This window comes from Loxodonta africana, chromosome 9 (genome assembly GCF_030014295.1).
Source record: "Loxodonta africana isolate mLoxAfr1 chromosome 9, mLoxAfr1.hap2, whole genome shotgun sequence".
NCBI classification, from domain to species: domain Eukaryota; kingdom Metazoa; phylum Chordata; class Mammalia; order Proboscidea; family Elephantidae; genus Loxodonta; species Loxodonta africana.
In genome coordinates this window covers 64,155,424-64,171,883 of record NC_087350.1, presented here as the reverse complement: position 1 = coordinate 64,171,883, position 16,460 = coordinate 64,155,424, and the positions used below count along the sequence as shown (strand labels likewise).

The window sequence follows — 16,460 nt, the reverse complement described above, 5'->3', positions numbered from 1 at the left end:
TAGAAGATAGTGGAAAAATTACTCAAGAAACCATTAACAATAGTTTCTTATGGTCAGAGAGTTTCAATGCTGGGGAAGGACAGTATTTGTATTCTCTGAATTTTTTAACAGGAGTATATTATTTTCATAATTTAAAAAATTTAACGAAGTAGATTTCATTGGAGATACTGAACACCCAAAGTCATCACTCTTTCTCTCCATTTCCTCCAACGTTTTAATCTTTTTCGATTTACTATAAACTCTGGCCGCTCTGACAGAGGCATTAAAAAGGGCCAGCAGGAGATAATGTAACAAACAAAGGGCAGAAAGCGGGCATGAGGGATTTTTGGGGGGATGATGGAAATGTTTTAAAATTATATAATGGTGATAGTTGCACAGCTGTTAACTTACTAAAAAAAAATCACTGAATTGTACTTTTAAAATGAATGAATTTTATGGTATGTAAATTTTACCTCAACAAAACTGTTAAAGAAAGAAAGAAACAAAGGATAGAGAGCTACTGCAGTAAAAATTTTAAAAAGATGCGTGGAAGGAGAACACAACAAGAGTAGAAGATCAGAGGTTGAGGGGACTGCTCCTTACCTTGAAAATGGGGTGACTGAGAGAGTGGTGCTGGATACAAGGGCCGAACAGGCTGCAGCTGGGAAGTGACAGTTGATGCCTGGGGATAAGTGTAGCTTTGCATACCTGCATAGGGCTAAGAAAACCACAGCTGGTTTATAAAACACTCATGTCTCTCTCTTTTGCTTACATTTTTCCTTGATGGTGGAATAAGGTGGTTAAAGCTGGGTGGGGACTCAAACTTAACTGCAACTGGAGCAGAATGAGATCAGGGTTTGAAATTAGATAAGAATTGTAGCAGGTGGCTTTTCTACATGTCCCAATGGTACCATGTCACTGAACTTCTACCCAAAAATCAAGAGAAAGGCATCTCGGGTCACTACCCAGTCCTAGGGTTATATGATTTGGGTAGGAATTCATTTCCCAGCTATCAGACCTGCTGAATTTCTAAAAAAAAAATTGCAATTAAGCAAACTCTGCTTACTTATTGAGGTAAGAGCAGAGGGGTTCACTGAGATTCCAAAGGAAATCTACCAGTTTCCAAAGCTGTGATTTCCAAAGCTGTGATGGGTCTCTGACACTTATCTCTGTGACCAAGTGCTCATTTTCCTCTGACCCTTGGCCTCCTCAACTATAAAATGAAGATAATTATACCACCTCAAAGTGTTGCTGTGTGGACTAAACAAAATGATAAAGGTAAAGTTCCTAAAGCTGGTAAGTTAAGGACCTGGCAGATAGAAAATACTCACTAAATACCTGATATCATTTAATGATATAACCATGGTTATTCTCCCTTGAAATAAAGAAATCTTGACTGTCCATCTATTATAAGAAAATCTTAGTCTACAGGATAGTAGTTCTCCATTGGGGGATAGAAAAGGACAAGGGTGAGACTTTTTTCAGTTTTGAGACACCCCATCCTAATAGGGCATAGCCCACCCACCACCACCCTGCCCCACTAAGAATCACTAAGGAAGCGAGCTACTGTTATCCATGGGAGTTTGTCTCAACTGTGCTGAGGCAAAAGAAGGATTCTACCACCCTGGCAGTCAGCAGAGGCAGACAGAAAACAGGCTACTTGACTCTCCCTTGCTCCCGAAGGGTGAGACCAGTAGAGCATCTTAGATGGTCACTCATAAGCTTTTAAGACCATGGCTAGAAAGAATGAAGAAAACTAAAGATACAAGGGAAAGATGAGTCCAAAGGTCTAATGGACCACAACTACCACAGCCTTTACCAGTCTGAGTCCAGTACAACTCAATGGTGCCCAGCTACCACCACCGCTGCTCTGACAGGGATCAAAACAAAGGGTCCTGGACAGAGCTGGAGAAAAATGTAGAACAAAATTTTAACTCACAAATAAAGAAAATCAAACTTACTGGTCTGACAGAGACTGGAGAAACCTCAAGAATATGACCTCCCGACACCCTTTTAGCTCAGTGATGAAGCCATTCCTGAGTTTCACCCCTCAGCCAAAGATCAGACAGGACCATAAAACAAAACAAGACTAAAGGGGCACACCACCCCAGGGGCAAGGACGAGAAGGCAGGAGGGGACAGGAAAGCTGGTAACAGGAAACCCAAGGTCGAGAAGGGAGAGTATTGACGCGTCAAGGGGTTGGTAACCAATGTCACAAAACAATTTGTGTACTAATTGTTCAGTGAGAAGCTAGTTTGATCTGTAAACCCTCATCTAGAAAAAAACAGAGGCTACTTTAAGAGATCACTTTGGAGGATAACTTGAGAGCTAATCTCCTTACAGTCTCCACCCCTAACCCAGAACCACTCGGCTAAGTACAGTGCAGAATCTTTGCCTATCAGCTGTTTGATCAAAAGAAAAGAACACAGTAGACTTCAATATATGCCCCCTCAAAGTAGATATGAGTGGAAAGGAAAGGGTACATACACCGACTGGGCCTTTACTATGTGCCAGGCCTTGTACTAGGTCTTTGCTTGCTAGTGCGTTTAATCTTTTTAACAACCTGTAAGGTATAACGGCCTTTGGCTGGTTTACAGTTGAGAAAACAGTGGTTTGGTAAAAAGAAAAAACTACAAACTCTGACTTTTGGGAACTGCTACTGTGTGAATTGGGCAGTAAGAAAAAAAAAGAACTAGAACCATAATAAATTACAGCTTATAATTAATATGGTTTTAAAATGTTTTTACCTGACAGATACATGCACACCCATGTTCATTGCAGCACTGTTTACAATAGCAAAAAGATGGAAGCAACCAAGGTGCCCATCGACAGATGAATGGATAAATAAACTATGGTATGTTCACACAATGGAATACTACACATCAATAAAGAACAATGATGAATCGGTGAAACATTTCATAAGATGGAGGAATCTGGAAGGCATTATGCTGAGTGAAATTGGTCAGTTGCAAAAAGACCACTATTATAAGAACTTGAAGAACAGTTTAAACAGAGAAGAAAATGTTCTTTGATGGTTACGAGAGTGGGGAGGGAGGAAGAGAGGGAAAGAGGTTTCCATTAATTAGATAGTAGATAAGAACTATTTTAGGTGAAGGGAAAGACAACACACAACACAGGAGAGGTCAGCAAAACTGGACTAAACCCAAAGCAAAAAGTTTCCTGAATAAACTGAACGATTCAAAGGGCAGGGGTTTGGGGAGCATGGTTTCAGGGGACATCTAAGTCAACTGGCATAATAAAAGCTATTAGGAAAACATTCTGCATCCCACTTGGGAGAGCAGCGTCTGGGGTCTTAAAGGCCAGCAAGCGGCCATCTAAGATGCATCAATTGGTCTCAACCCACCTGGTGCAAAGGAGAATGAAGAACACCAAAGACACAAGGTAATTATGAGCCCAAGAGACAGAAAGGACCACATAAACCAGAGACTACATCAGCCTGAGACCAGAAGAACTAGATGGTGCCTGGCTACAATGGATGACTGTCCTAACAGGGAACACAACAGAGAACCCCTGAGGGAGCAGGAGAGCAGTGGGATGCAGACCTCAAATTCTCGTAAAAAGACCAGACTTAATGGTCTGACTGAGACTAGAAGGACCCCAGAGGTCATGGTCCCCATACCTTTTATTAGCCCAAGACAGGAGCCATTCCCAAAGCCAACTCTTCAGACAGGGATTGGACTGGGCTATGGGATAGAAAATGATACTGGCAAAGAGTGAGCTTCTTGGATCAAGCAGACACATGAGACTATGTGGGCAGCTCCTGTCTGGATGGGAGATGAGAGGGCAGAGGGGGTCAGAAGCTATCCAAATGGACACAAAAAAAGAGAGTGGAGGGAAGGAGTATGCTGTCTCATTAGGGGGAGAGCAACTAGGAGTATATAGGAAGGTGTATATAAATTTTTGTACGAGAGACTTGATTTGTAAACTTTCTCTTAAAGCACAATAATAAAAAAAAAAAATGTTGTTACCTGAAAGGACTGGGCATTTCCAGATACAGCTGAATGGGAATCGAGAGATGCAACTTGCATTAAGGCAGCAGAAGGCGCTTGGAGCCCAGAAACGGATGGCTGAGGCGCTAAGATAAAGCAAGAAGTTTTTGCTGTTATCCACTCCTTGCTTCTCCTTGGTATTTAGCACCTCACATGCCATCATGCTTCAGATTTGACCACTTTCCTCACCTAGTCTCCCAAAGCCAACTCTACTAGACTCTCAGCAATGGAAGAGTGGGAGGAAACTGCTTGTTCTCATGTGCATCTGACTCAGATCTATGACCCACTAGTGGTGCGGCTGACAGGAAGTACACAATAACACATAAGGAGATGGCTCATTAGCTGAGCGCAGATTTCCAAAATAGACATTGCAACATAGCTGAAGATACAGAAAGCAGAACAAATATATCTCCAGGTCTGAAAATGCTATAGGGTCACTATGAGCCGGGAAAAACCTTTAAATCACATAAAATAACTAAATAGAGTTCATTTCCTCAAACATTATCAGTTGTTGATGCTTTACAATGTGAAGCAGCTAAATTGACAGCTCTCCAGAATGTATCATTTTCCAAACCAGCAGCTACCTTAAGATTGATTGAGTCTGTTCCCACAGATGTGGGGAATCTTGCAAGGAAACCCAGGGAATGATCCTGCCTCCTCTCTTCTACCAGTTAATCTCCATAAGCCTCAAGGTAGTCAATGAAAACCTCATTACCATGCAGTTTTTGAATAATATAGTTTGAGTTTCCACCCGCCTCCCATTCTTTCCTTTCATAAAATCAGAGCAATATTCATCTTTACTATAATTCTAATCGAAGTTATCCTACAAACTTCCTATTTTAAACAAGGAGCAGAAAACCTTGAGGTACAATATGCAGAGACTGTGATGTGCTATAGTGCAAGGAAGGAGCCCTGATGGCACAGTGGTTAACTACTTGGCTGCTACCCAAAAGGTAGGTGGTTCTAACCCACCAGCCACTCCGTAGGAGAAAGATCTTCCATAAAGATTTACTAGCTGTATGCTAGTCTGATTTTTGGTACTAAAACAATGCAACCTAACAATTTAAGGAACACTTGAATTGGTGCTGACCCAATTCAAGGTCACAGAGCCTCAGAAATGCTCCTTACCTTGTGAGGTCATCTGTGGTAACACTGGATGGGCTGCCTGAAGAGAGGGCTGGATGGACGGAGTCACCGTGGGCTGCCCGGCCCCTCGCAGAGTGTTCACATTCTAAAACAGGACATGGGTTTTGGTTACTCTGTATTAGTCCTTAATTGAAGTTTGAGACTTGCTGTCCAACCTAAGCCTAATTACAACACAGGTTTTCTAGGCAAAGAAGAGGAAAGAAAGGTAAGCAGAAAACCAAGAGGTTAGGGTTTGGACTGTGGGGGAAAGGCACTTATTCTAGTCCTGTAAATCCTTTCTTCCTTTAAATCACATAAAATAACTAAATAGAGTTCATTTCCTCAAACATTATCAGTTGTTGATGCTTTACAATGTGAAGCAGCTAAATTGACAGCTCTCCAGAATGTATCATTTTCCAAACCAGCAGCTACCTTAAGATTGATTGAGTCTGTTCCCACAGATGTGGGGAATCTTGCAAGGAAACCCAGGGAATGATCCTGCCTCCTCTCTTCTACCAGTTAATCTCCATAAGCCTCAAGGTAGTCAATGAAAACCTCATTACCATGCAGTTTTTGAATAATATAGTTTGAGTTTCCACCCGCCTCCCGTTCTTTCCTTTCATAAAATCAGAGCAATATTCATCTTTACTATAATTCTAATCGAAGTTATCCTACAAACTTCCTATTTTAAACAAGGAGCAGAAAACCTTGAGGTACAATATGCAGAGACTGTGATGTGCTATAGTGCAAGGAAGGAGCCCTGATGGCACAGTGGTTAACTACTTGGCTGCTACCCAAAAGGTAGGTGGTTCTAACCCACCAGCCACTCCGTAGGAGAAAGATCTTCCATAAAGATTTACAGCCTTGCAAACTCTACAGGGCAGTTCTACTCTGCCCTACAGGGTCACTATGAGTTGGAATTGACTGGATGGCAAGGGGGGTTTTATAGTTCAAGGGCTGAAAACTCTTTGGCAGTTTTGCTTTAGAACACCCCCTCATCCCCTGACAGTCTCTTCTGGAAAACTATCCCAGTTTTAGATCACCACAGATCCAAATCAACCTAAATGTCTAACAGTAGAGTGAAAAAATTATGATAAATCAATAACAGAATACTGGACTTCCTTTAAACGTAATAATGCAGATGTATTAACAGTAATATAAATGTTCATGATGTAATACTAAGTTAAAAAAATCAGGCTACAAAACAATATATAAAGAAGAATGTTCTTTTTGTGAAATAATGTTTCTTTTTTATCTATAATTTATGTTTTCTACAATGAATACGTGTCACTTCAACATTTTAATGTTTTTTCTTATTTCTAAGAATATTATACAAACTTTATTAATTGAGCACCCATTATGGGTTGGGCATTATGCTGCTCCTTAAAGAGTGATCTTTACTGACACTATAAAAAATAGAGTCTAGTAAATTATTATATTAACTACTTAAAACTTCCTAATGTTTGTGATAGATACATGGAATTGCTTCCATTTCCCAGGAGACGTGCTAATCACAGGAAGAAACGCATGCTCCAGTAACAACTGGCATCATTTTGCATACAAGTTCTCTAATGATTCTAGATTAGAGGTATAAAGAGCAATAATCTCAACAAAAGGAACAGAAGATGGCACCATCTACATCATTCATTCTAATATTGCCACAGGAACATACTTCAATTTCTGAATCATTGGAATCCAGCTGAGGTGGAAGGATGGGCAGCATGGGCTGGCCCATTTTAGCCATTCGAGAGATCAGCTTGGCCTTGACTGTATCAGGATTCTAAAAAGAGAGGAAAGTCACAGAAATCACTGTAAGCAGTTTACCTTCGGGAGGCTTTATCCCTTTGGCTCTGATATCAACTCCTTCAACAAGCTCCCTTACTTGCATACTTACCGGACTTCCTGTAAGTTGTTCACTGAGGGAGTTAGATTTGGTACGAAGAGTTGGCTCCCTGAAAGCAAATAAAACATATCCTGAGATAAAAACAAAACCCATAAGTATAACTCCAGTTTAAACTGGATCAACAGATTGCTTTTGAAAATACTTGTCAATTTTAACTCTTCCCAGTCTGCATAGTCTTTGCTAGTGAAGATGAACAATTTTCTATACAAATGCTTATTATTTATGTATTTTTTTCTTGGGTATATATTTTGTATTTATGCCCTTTGTCCAATTTTCTTCCCATTTTGTGGGTATTCTTATTTATCTATTAGTACTTTTAGAGACCATGAGTATTAATCCTTTGTCAGGGAAATCTGACGCAAATACTTTCTCTATTTCCTTCATTTTTTTTTCAGTTATTTAAAATTATTTTAGTTTTCAACTATATTCCTATTTTTGAACACCTCTAAAAATCACTTCTATGGTCAATAAAAGCCAGATAGAACCCCAGTATCTTACCCTGATTTGAAAGGCACAGATGTGGGCGGTGACACAGCAGGATCAACAGAGAGGCTATCAGCACTAGGTGTGGGAGAGGGGGCCGCGGAATCCCGGGAACTAACACTGTGCCCATCAGAGCCAGAATCTCTGGCAAACTTCACCTAGGAAAAGATCCACCACAGCTGGAATAGACTATAAAAAAGACTCTCTTTCCACCTTTCATTTTATTTATTCTTTATTATACAAGTCATCGCCTGCTCATTGTAGGCAAATTAGAAAATGTAGAGATAAGCAGAAAGAAAAAGAAAATAATCACCTGCAATTCAAGTACCAAGCAATAACATTCTTAGAATTTCATATGCATTATTTCACATTTTTCTGAGATATACTGACATACATACATACATTCATATACACACACCCATACATATGTATATATGCATATATGTTTATACATGTGTGTATATATGGGGTGTGTGTACGTGTACTTACATATATATGCATGTACTTTTTAGAAAAATGGAGCCACACTGTTTTATAACTTGTTTGGCTCACTTCCTGGCTAATATATTAACATATTTCCATGTCACTAAATATTAATCTACAACATTATTTTTAACTACAGAAGAGAATTAGTCAAATATATTTTGTAATAGCATAGATGTTTATGATTTCTTTTTCCAGAAATCTTTGGAGATTTTTTTCCCATTAGATCATGGCAATTAAGGGCATGACTCTTGAAGCCAGACATACTCTTCTGTAGCTAAAAATAATGTTATAGATTGATGGACATTTGGCTTTTTTCTAATTTCTCCCATCGTAAACAATACTTTTTATGAACAGCTTTATATCTGTATCTTTGCACATAGCTTTAAATATTTCCAAAGCATAGTTTTCCAGAAGTCAGATTGTTGAGTAAAAGGTATGCTCATGTTTAAGACTGTTACCAGATTCGGGTCTGTGCCCTAGAGCAGTCGAGCCACATGTACTCCAAGTCAGAAAGAGCGAGAAAGTTTATTAAGGGGATGTATATATCATTGGGGAACAGCACCAACAGAAGCTGTCTCTATGGAGTCCAAAGAGCACTTTTACATTAGAACTTAAATAGAATTTTACAAAGGTTAGAAGTGTCTTTGTAGTCAGCAGATGGCATGGCCAGCAGGAGTTTTTCATTACAAAATAGTGACAAAAGACTCTTTATCAGACTAGAAAGATACATGTGCAGACAACTCTTTATCAGGCTAAAGATATATATAATATCAGATACCTAGGCTCTAATCTCCATGTGCGGGGTTCAAAGTCACAGGTGATCAGCCGGAACAAAACAAAGTTATTTGGATCAGATTAAAACAAAGAACAGAGTCATCAACATTAGGTTAAAACAAAGTCATTAACAAAGGTACGTGAAGGAGGAGGCAGGCAGAGAAAAGAGAAGAACTTATAGGTTCATCATGGCTTTAGTTAAGTCAAGCTCTCAGTCGCCCATTTTGAAAAAATAGAAAACATGCTGGGGAGTGTTAGGGTCACATATACACATAAAAATACATAGATATGTAAGACTGTATATATATGTATATAGATATATAAGAATATATATGTATGTAGATATGTTAGTATACACATAGATATATAAATACATACTATATACAGAGAGAACTACACAGACATATATGACTGTATACACACGGACATACTCACACACATGCGAATACACGAAACCATACTATCCATACTGTTTTGCAACTTCCTTCTTTCATTTAAGAATAGATTTTGGATAATCTTTAAAAAAGATACATAAAAGCCCTCTATATGAAAAAAAAACATAATTTAACCCATCTCTTAATGATAGACATTTAGGTTGTTTTCAGTTGTTTATTATTACAAACAATGTAACGGAAGAAGGAAAAAATATCTTTGCATACTTATGTGAATGTATCAATAGGATAAACTTGTAGCTATGGAAGTAGTAAGTGCATTGGGCAGGAATCACTATTTTATAGACAAAATAAAAAGTGTGGAGAAGTAATGTGCTCAAAGTCACAACCTCTTCTAGACTCAGTATAGAGAGCCAAGGACACATATCTCGGTCTTTAGATTCCAAAGCTGTTGCTCTTTCCACTGTAACATTTCTACTTGAAAAAGAAACAAATAAAAAACCTGAACTTCAAACGTAATTATTTATTCATTTTACTTAATTAGCAAGGAGGTACTCGGAAGACTCCTCGAACAACACAGCACAGTTTTACTCACCCGCCTAGCCTCCACCTCAAACACCAGGATTGAGTCCTTTGCTTGAGTCCATCCTATTACCCCTTCAGCGCCAGCAGCACAGGACGGAGGGATAATAAGCAACCGCTTTCCTCCTTTTTTCATGCCCAGCATTCCATCCTCCCAGCCCTTTAGGAATCAGAAAAGGTGAAAAATTCATCAGACACAAACTTCCTTATAAGGCAAAGTGAAGTACAGGATCATCAGGTTTCACTCACCCATTCTTTCAGGTTTAGACAGTATCTCTCTAGGTCAAGTTCAACTATTACCCCGACATCAGATATAAGATTTCTAAAGTAGTGCTTCTAAACACATTTTGCAAAAGCTGCCCATGTCTGGGGTTAGATGAAATATACTTATCTTAGATAATGATAGACAATGGGAGGAATAAAAGAATGGCAACAAAGGCTATCATTTATTAAGCACACTTTCCAGGTGTTGTCGTGTTTTACATACATTATTGTTTACCATATTTTGATGCAAACAAAGTGCACATTTTACTTTTTTTTTTGCAACAGCCCAGCCCCCACCCCCCCCCACCCCCACCCCCACCCCCCGGTAATTCTCATAAGCACTCTATGGTGATTTTTTTTTTTACCTGTTCCTATAAAAAAATTAGCATAGTGCCCTTAGGAAAATACCGTGTGGGAGGTAGGGCGCAGTTGGCAAAAAAAGGTAGCATGGCAACTTTATTTGCTTAAGGTAAAGCCCAAAATAACCCCATAAGGTTGACAGCATTATCCTCATTTTACAGATGAGAAAATTGAGACTTGGGGAGGTTAAATAACTAGCCCAAGAAAACATGGCTAGTAAGTTGTTAGCCCAAATTCACATTAGATCCAGCTAGCTTCAATGGCCATGCCCTTACCATCTATGATCTTCAGGAAAAAGCCTCCAAAAAACTGTGGGAAAAGAAATCATAAACAAAGCTATGGAGAAAACTTCTTTGCCTCAAGATGAATGAGTACTTCACAATGCACTGATGTGTCCTGATACAATGATAGCCTGCCTGTGTAAAATGCTCTTTATTTTATGAAACACCTGCACTGTTGGTAAAGAACAACTCCCAGCTTGAGCCCAGGTCCTTGGACTCCAATTCCAGTGCTCCTCCTGCTGTGTCACAGTTGTGTCTCACAATGATTGGGGAGTGCTGATTGGAAGCACGCCAGACAGATGAGCGTCAACCGATTATGACACATGTCAGGAAGAAGCAGTTCCACCTCTTTCTCCCATCAGGCTATAGGAAGGATTCAATAATTTCCTCAGAGTAACAGGATGAAAAATAGAGGGTAGGACTAAAGAAATGTGCCCATCTTCAATATAATAACTCCTAGGTAAAAACCTCCCAAATGCACATAACATGCCACATTTTTCCCTTCCTACTTTTCAACCACTCCTTTCCAGACTCAGAATATATACCTAGGTTGGAAAATTCACAAAATTTAATCTAAATTATGTCTAGTGTAACTGCTGGAGCCATAAAAGAAAACTGTTAAGCCTTTACCTTGATGACTTTTCCTGATCCTAATTTCAGACGAAGCAGCTTGTCTTTGTTAGCAGTGGAGTCGAAAACCTGCAAATTTCATCAGTAAGTCACCCAAAACTTGGAAGAAAATAATAATCATGGTATTCAACTAACTACATGCCAGCACAGTGCTTCTGGAATGGGGAACGTCAAATATACTGGGAAAAAACTCTGAAAGGACCTGAAAAGATGGGGCCACGTCATGGCTAAAGGGTGACATTACATTATCTCTGAGACAACGGTTTTACAGGTTGAGAAAAAAAAAATGCATTTCCACCATCATGTATTTAAAAGCATTTCTTGTCTATAATGAATTTCCATATAAATTATCTCATTTGATGCTAACACCAACCCAGTCAAGTAAGCAGGGTAAAAACCATTAATCTTCCTTCACGGATGGGGGAAAAAAAATTAAGAGCTTAAATGACTTAATCAAGGTCAAATCAGGATAAAACTGGGACTTGAATCCACATTTTTTAAAAACTCAATAGTCTAAAGCTCTTTCTATTATACTGTACTACTTCTGAGAACTTAACAATATTAAGACACAAAAAGCCCAACAAGTTTACAGTATCTCCTATAAGACAGACATTAAAGAAACAACCGTGAGAAAGGTCTAAAAAGAAGTTTTAAGACCTAATCCCATAATATTCATGTTTACAACTGCTATAGGGAGACAAGACATACATAGGAACAATTAACAAAAATAATACTTGGGGGCCCAAAGTCCATCAAATGGGGAAAAGACAGTCTTTTTAACAAATGGTACTGGGCAAAACTGGATGTCCATCTGCAAAAAAATTAAACAGGACTCATATCTCACACTATACACAAAAACTAATTCAATACTAGGGGCCCTAATACACAACATTAACAGGATACAAACCATAACTAATAACACAGAAACACCAGAAGATAAGCTAGATAACTGGATGTTCTAAAAATTAAACACTTATGCTCATCAATTCACAGTAATAATACCTTATGTTTGAATAGCCTTCATTCTGCTTAAATTACTGGGGAACTTACAGGGTACATTTCTTACCTGGCCTAGCGAATGATTCTGGAAGAGCCAGCCAGTATATGCCACTTCCAAAGAATCTCCAACTTCTACAGAAGGGCCTTCTACTACAGTGAGGTCCTGTGAGAGCACTGCATCCAGGGAAGAGGTGCTGTTACACTTGGCAATGCACACCTGCAAGACGAAACCAAGGCAGCATAAACCTAAGTTTAGGCTCAATAAGTACTCACCACATAATTGCTAATGCCCTTTCCAAATAGCGGCATCTGCTAACAAAACAGATTACATTTCATGAAGTAAGCCATTCGTAGTTAGTAATCTTGCCAAGAATCAAAGCATCTAAGAGTACAGCTTTGGAGTCAGACTGTCTAGGTACACAACTAGGTACTGCCACTGACTAACTCTGGGACCTTGGTCAGATACTTAACCTCTATGTACCCAAGATTATTCATTTGTAAATGGAGATAAAAAGCATGCATATCTCATAGGGTGGTTCTGAAGATTAAATGAGCTAATATAAGTATAGTATTTGGCATAGTATCTAGCAAATAATAGTATCACTCAATAAATGTTAGCTATCATTACTATCATGATTTATAACTTCGGTGTTTGGAAACCTATCAAAGAAAGGGGAGCTTTGAAAAAACTTTCAAAATCCATGGAAGGAAGGCCCTCTCCAAAACCATGTTGCATTCCCAGAACGCACACCACTGCCACCTACTGATATAGCCGTATTATTTTAGCATAGATCACAGACAAAGGAGTCAGACACATTTTTGTGAATACTCTATAGTCAATGTTTTACTATAGTATATGTTAGAAACTTACAATTCATTTTTCTTAAAAAAAAAAATTCATTATTGCAATCAAATAAATGCTAACTAAAACAATGAGGCAACTTTATATCAAGCAACTAGGACTAAAAGAAGAAAAAAACAGATAATTCTCAATGCTGGGAAAGCCACCGTGAGATAGCTGGTAAGAGTGTGATATACTACAATCTTTCTGAAAAGCCATATGCCAAAGGGTATTCAGAGCCTAAAAATATCTGGACCCATTGACACATCACTCACTTCTAGAAATCCAGCAAAGAGAAACAATCAGAGGGAAAAAGGAATACACACTTATATACAAAGGTGCTTACTACAGTGTCATTTCTCTGTGGAAGACTGATAATAATATTCTTTTAAAACAATACTTTCAAAAGATAGAAACCCTGGTGATGTAGTGGTGCTAACCAAAAGGTCGGCACTGTGAATCCACCACGTGCTCCTTGGAAACCATATGGGGGCAGTTCTGCTCTGTCCTATAGGGTCGCTATGAGTCAGAATTGACTTGATGGCAGTGGGTTTGATATTTTGGTGTTTTTTTTAAAAGACAGTTTTACTTATTCCTTAAAATAGTTTATGTGGTAGAAAAATGTTTTAATCAAATAAGTTTACATTTAGTCTTTTTTCTTTCAAAAGTCTCATTTTCAATAAGTATGCCTATTATTTCCCTAAAATACAAATAGGCTCAAGTGACAAATTTAGTGAGTTTTTTATGTTTCTCACCAACAAAATAGGAAACCTCGTGGTGTAGTGGCTAAGTGCTGCAGCTGCTAACCAAAGGGTCAGCAGTTCAAATCCACCAGATGCTCCTTGGAAACTCTATGGGGCAGTTCTAGTCTGTCCTATAAGGTCGCTATGAGTTGGAATTGACTCGACGGTAACAGGTTTTTTTACTAACAAAATATGGCAGGTTATCTCTAGGAAGAAGTGAGTTTGTCTATGGCGATGAGAAAATTGGCATTGAGTAAGAGTAATGGTTATACAACCTGATAAGGTAACTGATACCAGTAAGCTGTACACCAGAAAAAGGGCAAAAGAGCAAATGTGTTACATACGATTTTATAACAGCAGCAGCAAGCAAAAATAAAAAAGAGGATGCAGTTGCTGAAACTACTTATGTATAAACAAACCTCTTGGGATTAGTTCTCTTGATTCAAAGGCTTAGGGTCATGGCTTCACGGGACTCTCCAAGCAATTAGCCTAACACTGTTTTAAGAGTTTCTGTTCTACCTTCCAGTTCAGTGAGTAGTGCCTGGAGTCTTAAAGGCTTGCAAGCCATCCAAGATACAACGATTGGTTTCTGTTCGCCTGGAGCAGCAGAGGAAGAAGGAGACCTAGGAAATGAAGAAGGAACTGGACTGCATGTCTACTTGCCACCATGAACTACTGCCTCCTTTGCCATGAGACCAGAAGAACTGGATGGTGCCCAGCCACCATAACTGAACATTTGATCAAGGACTCAGTAGCTGAGTCCCGGTCAAAAAGGAAAAATGTGAAACAGAATTTCAAATTTCTTATAGCTGGCTTACTGGACTATCTTAGTCATCTAGTACAGCCATAACAGAAACACTACAAGTGGATGGCTTTAACAAACAGAAGTTTATTCTCTCATTGTCTAGTAAGCTAGAAGTCTGAATTCAGGGTGCCAGCTCCAGGGGAAGGCTTTCTCTCTGTCGGCTCTGGGGGAAGGTCCTTGTCATCAATCTTCCCCTATTCTAGGAGGTTTTCAGTGCAGGGACCCCCCAGGTCCAGAGGTAGCACTATTCTCCTGGCTCTTATTTCTTGGTGGTATGAGGTCCCCATGTCTTTCTGATCACGTCTCTCTTTTATACCTCAGAAGAGACTGACTTAAGACACAACCTAATCTTGTAGATTGAGTCTTGCCTCATTAACATAACTGCCTCTAAACTGGCCTTATTAACATCAGAGGGAGGATTTACAACAATTAGGAAAATCACATCAGTGACAAAATGGTAGACAATTTCACAACACTGGGAATCATGGCCTAGCCAAGTTGACACACATTTTTGGGGGATACGATTCAATCCGTAACAGAACCCACTGAAGCTGGAAGAACCCCTGAATCTGTAGCCCTGAGAAAATTTTTGGACCTTGAACCAAAATGATCCTCTGAAGTCATTTTCAAACAAAAAACACTTTAGCTGAATTTGAAAAGAATGTTTGTCTTTAGCATTGTGCTCTGTTAAAGAACTATCTATATCAGATCAAATTGACCACCATTTATATGAGTAGTTTATGGGGCAGTGAGTCCGAGTTAGTGGTGGTGAAACAATATGGGGAGAGATAGTAAGAATGGTGACTGTCATGGTTAAGGTTATGTTTCAACTTGGCTAGGCCATGGCTCTTGGTGGTTTGGCAGATATTAAGGAGCCCTAGTAGCACAGTGGTTAAGCACTTGGCTGCTAACCAAAAGGTTGCTGGTTTGAACCCACCAGCCACTCCTTGGGAAAAAGATGTGGCAGTTAACTTCCATAAAGATTTACAGCCTGGAAGACCAGACTTACTGGTCTGACAGAGACTGGAGAAATTCCAAGTACAGCCCCTGGACACCCTTATAGCTCACTCAGTAATGAAGTCATTCCTGAAGTTCACCCTTCAGCCAAAGATTAGATAGGCCCATAAAACAAAAGGAGGCTAAATTAGCACATCAGTCCAGGGGCAAGGACGAGAAGGCAGGAGGGGACAGGAAAGCTGGTGATGGAGAACCCAAGGTCGAGAATGGGAAAGTGTTGATGTGGGGTTGGCAACCAATGTCACAAAACAGTATGTGTATTAATTGTTTAATGAGAAACTGGTTTGCTTGTAAGCCTTCATCTAAAGTACGATAAAAAAAGATTTACAGCCTTGGAAACCCTGTGGGGCAGTTCTACTCTGTCCTATAGGGCTACTATGAGTCAGAATTAAAGCAACAGTAATGGTTTTGGGTTTGGGGTTGGGTAGATATTATGTAATCATCCTCTGTTTTGTGATCTGATGTGAGCAGCCAAGCACCTGAAAGGGGAGTTTCCTTTGGAATATGGCCTGCAGCCAATATACATATAGATGCTCTGGTAAAGCTCAAGCTCTCTGATCCTGTATCCGATTCATCATCCTCTGACCTCCAGTTCTTGGGATGTGAGCTAGCAGCCTGCCATCTGACCTGCTTATTTGGGGTTCGTCAGTCCCTGCAACTATGAGTTAGAAGAAGCCTCCAGCCTGATATCTGACCCACAGATTTGGGACTTGCCAGCCTCCACAACTATGTGAGCCATTTCCCTGTCATAAATCTCTATCCATATATATTTACACATACCATATT

The 16,460-nt window shown here is 39.4% G+C and overlaps 1 protein-coding gene across 3 annotated transcripts in view; it reads right to left on the bottom strand.

The window, feature by feature from the left end:
- Positions 1–16,460, bottom strand: part of FKBP15 (FKBP prolyl isomerase family member 15) — a 56,887-nt gene that overhangs the window by 24,053 nt on the left and 16,374 nt on the right. For all 3 annotated transcript variants that reach the window (XM_003407799.4, XM_023545038.1, XM_064291581.1), the window contains exons 7-15: positions 12,336–12,485; positions 11,270–11,338; positions 9,748–9,894; positions 7,516–7,658; positions 7,009–7,066; positions 6,787–6,894; positions 5,118–5,220; positions 3,969–4,075; positions 583–697 (exon numbers count right to left, since the gene is read on the bottom strand). In XM_003407799.4, the coding sequence (XP_003407847.1) occupies positions 583–697; positions 3,969–4,075; positions 5,118–5,220; positions 6,787–6,894; positions 7,009–7,066; positions 7,516–7,658; positions 9,748–9,894; positions 11,270–11,338; positions 12,336–12,485 (1,000 nt within the window). The remainder of the gene's footprint in view (positions 1–582; positions 698–3,968; positions 4,076–5,117; positions 5,221–6,786; positions 6,895–7,008; positions 7,067–7,515; positions 7,659–9,747; positions 9,895–11,269; positions 11,339–12,335; positions 12,486–16,460) is intronic.